This window comes from Phaseolus vulgaris, chromosome 1 (assembly GCF_000499845.2).
Source record: "Phaseolus vulgaris cultivar G19833 chromosome 1, P. vulgaris v2.0, whole genome shotgun sequence".
In the NCBI taxonomy this organism is placed as follows: domain Eukaryota; kingdom Viridiplantae; phylum Streptophyta; class Magnoliopsida; order Fabales; family Fabaceae; genus Phaseolus; species Phaseolus vulgaris.
In genome coordinates, this window is record NC_023759.2 from 48167248 (window position 1) to 48177672 (window position 10425).

General features: G+C 31.1%; 2 protein-coding genes across 2 annotated transcripts; one reads left to right on the forward strand and one right to left on the reverse strand.

The window, feature by feature from the left end:
- Positions 1-1884: 1884 nt before the first annotated feature.
- On the reverse strand, positions 1885-4490 carry LOC137816105 (cation/H(+) antiporter 15-like). The gene is made up of 3 exons (XM_068619198.1): positions 4299-4490; positions 3203-4210; positions 1885-3120 (listed from the first exon to the last, which is right to left on the reverse strand). Exons 1-3 carry the CDS (start codon positions 4488-4490, stop codon positions 1885-1887), a joined length of 2436 nt encoding a protein of 811 aa, XP_068475299.1.
- A 3807-nt stretch (positions 4491-8297) lies between these two features.
- LOC137814928 (uncharacterized) lies at positions 8298-10001 on the forward strand. The gene is made up of 5 exons (XM_068617888.1): positions 8298-8450; positions 8595-8713; positions 8816-8885; positions 9158-9271; positions 9579-10001. The coding sequence occupies exons 1-5, from the start codon at positions 8408-8410 to the stop codon at positions 9836-9838; spliced, it is 606 nt and encodes a 201-aa protein (XP_068473989.1). The 5' UTR covers positions 8298-8407; the 3' UTR covers positions 9839-10001.
- Positions 10002-10425: the final 424 nt, after the last annotated feature.

Sequence of the window (10425 nt, forward strand, 5' to 3'; positions counted from 1 at the left end):
CAGAATTTTTTCGAACATCCCTTTTCGAAATTTATATGTGTATTCTGAAAAACGTTTTCCAGAAATTCTAGAAAAAAAATTCTGAAAAATATTTCTAGAATAAAATTTCCTTAACTTATATAATATGTTCTAGAATATGTTTTTCAGAATGAGACCAGATTAGATGGAGTATTTTGGTCTTTTTATCCATTTAATGGGGTGCAGGAACAACTTTGTCGGGGGTGGAGGAAGAAATACCCTCAAAAGCAACTGAGTTTCTGAGACAGAGAAACGTACAATGGGCTAGGCCATGGCCCCATGAACCACAGATTCACAAACACGAGAAGTCTGGATAACGGAGAAAACGAGAGGGAAATTGATATTTGCACTCTCTATTTACTATTTAAACCCCCTACCTTTCGCTTTTAGCAAAGAACGCGAGAACAAAATTAATTATATAATCACGAATTTCGTTGTATTTTTTTCTGTTCTGAATAAAAGTTTGTTATATTCTTGATTTTTATATATATTTTTTTTCATATTTTCAGCTTCTTTCTTGCTGCACAGCAAATATGTGCTTTTCGTCCAATCCAAACAGGAGGCTAAAGTTTCTGAACAACATAAACCTTTAAATACAAAAGTCCCATAATAGAACATAAAGGGTTATGGGGATGGTACCAATTTTGTCATTGAATTAATGACGATGAAAGCTTAATAGAGTGAAGAAAAGTAAATTTGTTGCGGATAGAAAATCTGTAATTAGAAAATCTTCCTGTATATCTGCTAATTATAAATTTTCCTACTTTTAAATTTTAATGAACACGAATGTGTTGATTAACTAGAAATTAGTTTTTATCTAAAAAAAAATGGATTTGAACTATATACCACCTTCCATTTTATTTTTAAAATATGAAAAAATAGGTTTAAGTTTTTTTTTAATTAACATTTATTAAGTTTCTAAAATTATTGAGTTTGTTTCCCAAACGACTATTACTAGTGAAGACAATGCGAGGCAGATCATGCAAACTTAACTTATAAAAAAAAATGTAAACCTAATTCATAGAAAAAAAAATGTAATATACTGAGTATTTTAATTTGTTGACCTGCTTAAATCCATTTCAAGCAATTCACAACTCATGTGGTCAAAGATGGAACGTGTGGTTGGTCCACATAACCCATAACAACAAAAAATTACTATATTTCAATGTTATTGAAATGGAACAATAACAATTATGTTATTATGTTATTTTTAAAATCAAAACATGATAATAATTAATTATAATAACTTTTTAGTTGCTTAAAAAATAATATATTTTTTATGTTTCTTTATTCATAAAAAATTTACATTTAACATATTTATTTGATGTAGATCGAAGCTTATATTTATTTAGCTTATTTAAATTTTACTTTCAATTATATACTCATATGATACAATACATATATGAAATGTTAAAACAAAATTATTGTTTTAACATTTTCATTTAATTTTTTTGTTAAATTTTACTTATTGCGTGTCTATGTAGGCTAATCATTATACAAATTAAAAAAATAATTCATAATTCTTATGTAATTTTTGAAAAATAAATAGAGTGGGGTAGCCTGTAACTTCTACAACTTTTGAAAACTTGAACATGGTAAAATATTTAATTGGTTAACTTAAAAAATTTCAAATGTTAAAGTGGCGAATTAGTTCTACAATGATCCCCCAAACAAGTACATAAGTTTTTAAGAGACGTGTTTTTATTATCATGGTACCAACAACAATTGATAGGCAACAACATTTTTCAATTTAAAACAAAACCTCGATATTTCCTGAAAGATTCTTGAACTTTCATACATCAACTTGACCAAACAATTTTATGTATATACATCTGTTCATTGCAAACCTTCATGGTTATTCTGTCTTCAGGGAACAGACTCAAATGTGGCTTTATTAGTGGCCTTCTGGTTAAGATTATTTCCAAATTCCATTCCTCCATATCCATACTGTTGAACAACTAGCACAGACGAACGTGAACCAAAATTATTTGACACCAAAATGTCCCCTATAACTCCAAGTTCTAAGCAATCACACCACTCCAGCAAATCTGACAACACCTTAGAGTTCCTACAATTCCCTTGTCCAACTACGTAAAGATCACAACCAATCTTTTCTATCTCATGGAGGACTACAGGAATACCTTCACCACTACGAACATCAATCTCTGAGTAGGATATTGAATCTTTATTGTTAACCGCTGTAAGTCTAAATGAGCTTATATACTCATCATCTAACTCTTTTTGCTTATCTGTATCTATTACTGCAGATAATATCCCTTGTGCTTCTTCCTGAACTGAAGCATCTACTTCTGCTGCTTCATCCAACAAAACCATTCGAGTCACTGATAACTGTGTTCCTGGATGTCCTGCCATTCTCCATGCAATAGCTAAGGCTTCACGATCATCAGGGCCCCCAACAAAGACAACACAAATACGAAGGTTCGTTTTGGGAACTGGCCCAAAATCACGATCAACAAATATAGCCACGGAGCAAGGAGCACCTTGCATCACATTTTGGTTGATATCTTTGTATACAACACAGGTTAATTCTAGAGTACCTTCTAAACTTAGTTGTTTATGAAATGGAAGAAGAATTAAGCTTGAGCGTTTCTCATCTGCTGATTGGTGTATGTCCTCATGAATAGTGGTGTATGCTGATACCACATTTGAGGTATCGATTCTAATAGCATCATATGCCTCTCCAAGTGCATCAAATGTGTTGTGAATGCTTTCTAACTCTTCCTGTGACCTGGTCAGGTTTTGTTCTCCGGGTTGGCTACTTGGCTTCCCTATATGTGTAGCAACTAGAGCAGCAGCACGTCCAGTGAGTTCAATAAGGTACAAGGCAAAAACATGCACAGGGGAAACTCTCATGGGATTGAAACATTCAATTATGCTACTCATGCTTGCAGCTTGGCGAGTATTGTGAACACATGCTATAATTCGGAGCTCTGCATCAACTCTTAGTTTCTGAATAGTCTTTAGCTTGTTCTGTTCAAATCTCTTTCTTGGTTTGTAGACGGCATTGATGACGGGAGACACAACTATGGTCATCAGAAGAACAGCAGAAGTTAAAACGGCATAGGTAGGCACAGAAAATATCTGCAATAACACGTCACAAGAACTTATGGATTGAATTGCAATTGTTTTGTATAAGGAATTGAATAAATAGATCAATTAATACCTTTCTATCCCAAGCAATGTTGAGCATTATTAGCGCCATGGCGCCTTTAGTATTCAAAAGCAAGCCCAGGGTCAAACCATCTCGAATACGAATACCAAAGAAAACAGTGGCAAATAAAGTGCTTAAAATCTTTAGAGTACACAACAAGAATATGATGATAATTGTTAAGGGCCAGCTTCCTTCGGAGAAAATCGAGCTCAACATAAGTCTCATCCCAGTTCCAGTAAAGAACAAGGGTACTAAAAACCCGCCAACAAAATCATCTGAAATTGACATGACCAAGTCAGCAAATTTCCCATGAGGTAAAATCAATCCATAAACAAAAGCCCCAACGATAGCATGTGCACCAAGAAAATCTGAAATGCATGAACAAGCTAAAACCCCCATGATTATAAAGAGTAATTGGTTATCATTCCATTCGTCTCTATCAGCCTTGCGATCAATAAACCATTGAATGATTGGACGTACCACAAAGATGCATACAACAATGAACACTATCGTGCTTATCACAGTGTAGATAGATCCTTCACCATTAATTGAAAACGGAACAAGTAAAATGAAAAGAATCCAACCATAGGTGTCACTAATCATGGCTGCTGTTAAAGCCGCTTTTCCAAGACCAGTATAAAGGAGCTTAAGCTCAGAAAGTGTATGTGCTACCACAGGAAAACCTGTAACAGTGAGAATTAAAGTCCAAAGTATATAAGCGTTATTTGTGCTTTCTTCAAGGGGAAACATCGTATGATATCCATAAATGTTTCGAAACAGAGCATATAACCCCGGTGCAACGAGTATGGGAAAGACGATCCCAGCAATTGCGATGTTTGCAGCTTTCTTCTTCACGTGTAGAATGGTGTTCAAGTTCATCTCCAATCCACTAAGGAATGAATAAAAAATGAGACCAATGTGGGAAAGGATCTCAACATTGACGACCCCATTTACAGGAAAAATGAACTCAAAAATTGCCGTGTATCTTCCAAGTAATGGTGGCGTCAGTAGGAAACCAACCTACACATATTCTACTGTTAGAATCACCCATATGAGAAAGTTTGAAATAACTTTCATGAACAAAACAACTTGGAGATTATTTACTTACAGAGATTTGTGAGATGAGACGAGTTTGATGGAGAGGTTTGTAGATTATGGAGAAAACACGAGACAACACAGCAACAAACGCAATTTGAATGGCCAAAACTGGTAGTTCTGTCTTCAAGACTTTATCAGTTTTCCAGAATTGATTAGGATTAACTATAGATACCTCGTAACATGCAGGTATTGTGTCCGTCATTCTTCCTTCGATTGTGTATTTGATAAACTACTTTCAATTTTTCTTCTACTATGTTGTTTTCAACCTTTATATATGTTTTTTCTTTGTCGCTAACAGAACCTATGATTAAAACATTACTGGTATGTATATCCTGGACAACATAAATTCCACCTTTACATATCTATTTATGGTCTCACTTACCTTATACTTAGTGTCATTTTCTGTTTTTTTATAATTTTTTTTTATATATCTTAATTTAATATTTTATTATTAAAAATCAGTTATCATTATTTAGAAAAAATGGGTTGTAGATACATCATCTTATAATTTCCTATTAATACCTTATGTGCTTATAATGATACTTTCACAACCTATTCCATTTCATAAACTGGTGGAAGTTTTACAACTCTACAAATTGTCAAATATATAATATACAATAATATATATATATATATATATATATAACCAGACATAAATATCTGTAGGTTAAAAATATTAAAGTAAATTATTTTTAAAACGTAAAATATTTTCACATGGGACCCACAATGTCACCATTTCAAGTCAACTATTACATTAGACTTGCAATATTTCCTCCTTTTGACAAAAATTTAGAAACTACATATTCAACATTGAATTAAAATACTCACATTTTAATTAATTGTGTCAAAAATAATTTTTTTACCCAAAGCTTATTTATAATTAGTTTTATAGTTTTTTTTCACTATTTACTCACTTTCTATATTTTACACTGTCAATTTACAACACCTTCTAGGTTCCAATTGAATTCTCTTCTAAAATTAAAAAAATAAATCTTATCATTCATTCAATTAGATCTATATGAAAAAACTATAGATTTTGTAACTATAATCAATTAAGCTCAAATACAAGGTTATTTAACAAATTCTACCAAGATGAATTATAGAATTAATAATAAGATCTTGTTGATTGATATTGTCTTTTTCAATCAAATAAATAAAAGAGTATGAGTGTAAATTGTCTAATGTAGTGGATTGGATTGTGCACCATAGATTCTCTATTACACCAAAAGTCAATAAATTTTGAATGTTAATTAAGTTAACTGATCTCTCAAGTTATTTTTAAACAAATTAAAACAAAATTCAAAATCATCAGCGAGAATTTGAGTGTTAGTAAGAACAACTAATTAAAAAAGTGGGATTATTAGATAAAGATTGAAAATTAACAAGAAGAAACTGAAGCAAATTAATATTCGAGTTCATTTATCATTGATTCCTTCGTCAGTTGGCATAAATAAATTTAAAACTAAATTAAATGTAAATAATCAAACATTTAAAAAAAAAACTAAATGTAGATAGTAAAATGTTTTGAGTTATTGTTGTTAAATGATTTGTACTTCTTAAAAAAATTGAGAGTTTAAGTATTTAATTGACAATTGAAACAGTTTAGAAGTAAAGGAGAAGATTTTGCCAAGAGTGACGTTAGTTGAAATGAGATGGTTTGAAAATGAAAAGAAATGAATGAATGAGTTGAGAATAAATTTGCAAGAAACTTTTTTTTTTCAAACAGTATAATAGTTAATAAGAATGAGACTCGCTTCTTAGTCTTATAAGAAAAGTTAAGACAAAATTTTCTTTTTTCTTTTAATACTCAAGACAATATTTTTCAATGTTAGCATTATTATATTGCTTTTTTTTCAATGAATGATCTTCAAACCTCAACTACCCAAGAAGTTTTGCACATATATTGGCCTTTGAATTGCATATTTCTCTAATTTTCTATTTGTATAGGGTTAAGTTAGTTATTTTATTGCACCATTTTTTAAAGTTAGATTAAAAGGAAAAATAATAAGGTATATGCATCTTTTATATTTTATCTTTTCATTAAACACCTACGCATTCTAAGCATTCTATATGCTATTGAGATAAAAAAAAAAAAAGGTATTCTGAATTTTGTATAATTCTTACACAAAGCACTACTGTATATCCTCTTATACCCATTATAAAAAGTAATGGGTTTTGAAAATACATCAGATAATAATACTTTTTAATATATAAATAAATAAAAAATTTATTTATAAATATTTTATAAGATTGATTTAAGTTTACAGTCTAATTTTTAATAATAATAATATGATTATGTGAAAATTTATTCTATAAAACTTAAGGTTTTATTTCCATTATGTTATGTCTATAAAAACATGTTATTTTGGAAAAAAAATTATCTAAAAAAAGCATTATCAAAAGTTATTTTTATGAAAAATATTGATATTTTAACGAGTATTACAATAAAGATGACTTTAAAGAACAACAAAAATGTTGATTAAATTGTAAAAATAATTGTCTAAATTTTAAACAATAAATTGATAACGAATTGTGAATAGGTGGTCGTGGATTTTATTTACCTTCATTAAGAATGCAAATTAATGAATTAAAGTGTTGCATAGGAGAAGTAATCGACTCTTATTTCACATTGTGGACACAATTGAGTCTTAAAAATCTCTATTTTTTATACTTATTTTGAAAAAATGGTTAGTAACTTATCTTATCACCTAATTTATAATAATTTTCTGTCTCTTGTCATATAGTTTTCTCCTCTGTGTACAATTTATTATAACTGTATATAAATAGCAGTGCTGATTTCCATAGGACATTTGAGGATAAGAAAATAATAAATGGAAGATTCTTTGTTTCCTTTATGCAGTGTCTTTTAAGTCAAAATGTCAAATTGATATTTATTTCCTTATCTACTTTTTCTTTCCTGTTATTTTCGGCCTTTCTCTTCCTCACATCTTCACATGAAAATCACTGCAAAATCAACCACTCTCTCTACTCTTGCAGTGCTTACTAAAATAACCACCTACCTTACCAACTTAAACTATTCAAGAAAAATTAAGTATTTAAGAAAAATAAACCCAATAAAAGATTAGAGGAATGAGTAGTAGTATTTAAGGAAAAGAAATAAAGAGTATTTCAGAATATAGCATAGATAAAAGAAAAAGAAAAAAATAAGGCTGAAGTAGGAGAAGCTACAAAAGCCATTGTGTTCCTTGTCTTACAGAGAACAGGGATGAAAAGAAAACTACACTAAAGAAAAAGAAGTAAACGAATAAGGAAAAGAAGATTGTCATGCATGCTTTGAAAAACTATACCAAAGAAAAAGATATTTAGCAAATTAGAAAAGCAGATAGTGATGCTTTGAATCTCCTTTGTGAATAGCCTACTATTGTTCACTTTTGTTTCCATTTTCTAACTCTTGTTCAACTGGTTTTTTTGGTACAGTGCTTAATTCAACTTTGTACAACCATAATATATTCAACTTTAAAATTTGTGTGGGTTGCTTCCTCTTGTAAAAGAATAGTTCTGATACCTAAATATTGAAAACCATTTTCATAAGTTGAAAAATTAAAAAGAAATTACTTATCTCTCTTTAGGCCTTTCTAACCTTTCTGCAGTCAACATTGGGACATGGACAAAGAATTAAAGAAACATGATCTCAGAGAAGCCTTGAGCTGAAGTGACCTTTTAATCTTTTTTTCTAGATGCATCACCTTTTAATCTTTTATGATGTCATGTTATTGTTGGTCTTGTTCTAGCATCCACCATAGAAAAGGGTGCATGTTTTGGAGGTGACCAAAACCATGTTTTAATATATGTTTTTTGGTTTGGTTTTGGTGATTAAAAGAGCTTCCTGAATAGAATCAAACCAAAAATTTGATCAACTTACAGTGATATTGCATTATCAACACTCTAATTAATGTGGCCCATTTATTATTTTGATTTGCATTGACTAATGTATGGTTAGGTAGGTGGGTATTTTCAGAGTTTACAAGGGCCCCATGACAATAATTTAAAGTGAAACACAGTAGTCCTTTTGTTCACTTGTATGAATGTTCTATACAAGAGGGTCTTGATGCTGAGTACTACATCCTCAATAGTTTGTCTTCTCACTGCCTTGCCTCCATGGAATTGGACATTGGAGTCTCTCACTCAGATCTGAGTCCTGGTATATATGCCATCCTTTTCTGGTTCCTTTTTTGGACTTCCCTGGTTTACAAAGAATGCTATTACTGGCTGGCACTACTACTTCTATTTGTTTGTGATGATCTTATTTGCTTATTATGCCCTTATGTTGTTGTTGATGCTGCAGAATCTTGGTTTTCATCTGAAACTTCAACTGGGTACCTTGAAGATGTTATTGCAGGTTGGGATATTTGGTGCAAGCAGCACAACTTACCATCCTACTCTCAAGATCACAAGTTTAACCATGTATATCTATGGTTTCATGTTCTCTACCTTTGCTCAATTGTTATTCCCAAGTGTTTACAGTCAAAGTATATATCATGAAAGATGTTTACTTATTAATTACAGAAAACCCAATATTTGGTTGATCAGAAAGACTTGTTTCCAGCATTCTCTTCAACAGCTCAAATCCTTCATGGTATGCTCTGGTTTCATTTTCAAACTTGATTGATTTGGCAAATAACTTCAGTGATAATCTTCATGGCTGTTATTCTCTACTCTGTTTTTTGTTTTTCACAATACTACTACTTGGCTAGAGGTTCAATATGTCCACAAAAGGAGTTTAGATTTTGCAATAAATGACCAACCTAACATTTCTTTTTCTTTTCCTATGCAATTGCTACTACTTTTGGCAGCAGTGATAGTCATTGAAACTTACCCACCACTGACATGCAAATTATTTCTTTACAGACCATAAAAACTTCAGCACCATGAAGCTACCATCATCACAAAATGATAAACATGGAGCTGCAATCAAGCATGATTCTGCTCAGAGGAGCTATGCATCCAGAGAATCAGATGAAAGTGATGCTTCAGTTATAAATACCATATCTTCTTTTCATTTCCATACACTCAATTCAATGCAAATAGTTTTACTCTCATAATTGATCAGAAATGATACAAAATACAAGTTTTAAGATAATAATTGTAAAAATTAATAAGGTTTATCATGCATAATAATTTGAGATTAGATAATAACATATCTTCTCTTGTTTCAACAACAACAAAAACATGATCCATGCCTCTTATTGTGCCACTTCTTCTTTATCTTTCTTTCTTTCTTTGGTGGCTCCCTCACTCAGGTGTCCTTTTGTCCCTTGTTGTTGTCCAGGGGGTGAGTGGAAGAAAATAGCTTATCCATTTGAGTTGGTGAAGAGAGGAGGAGTTGAAGGAGAAACAACCCTGAAAGATATAAATCAGCAGATGTTGATGAGTCCATCAAAGCCAATTCCACACCCTGTTGGAGATTCTCTCACTCATTCATGCATTTCAACTCGTGCCTTTGGTATTTCAGGTAAAGCAGTGGCAGCTCTTACAAGAATTCACACTCAGGGTAGGGGATCTATCACCATTATCAGGACCAAGGGTTGAACTGAACTGAAGTGAAAACTCAGTATTGTATAATATCTTAGATTTTTGTGTTATACTCCTACTCATGGTTTCATAGTCCATACCATAGTATGCAAAACATGTACTAGAAAACAAAAAAAAACAAGGGTTTACCAGCCATAATGTTAATTTTAAATTTTGAATATCATTGGCTTCGTATTTGGATTTCAAAGCCTAATTCATGCATATATAATAATTAATTAGTAAATAATAAATATTATGAAATAATAAGCCAAATTTGAATTATCCATTGACTAGTCAGTTGGACAGACCGTTTGATATGGTTTCAGGAATTATGAAAAAAAATTATATAATTTTTAGAAACATTTATGGACCTACCAAGATATATGTCTGGATTACTAATGACAATCATGGTGAAGAAATTTTGTGGTAACCTTCTCGTCTTGTGTAGACATTAAATCTCTGCTATTAAAGATTCTCATTTATGTTTTTGTATTGTATCTATTCAAGAAATAAAGTAAAGCACCTAAAGGTGTTGAATTGCAGGAGTTGTGCAGTAAATGTCGACAACTTTACTGTTTCTTAAATTTACAAATCAGAATTCTTTT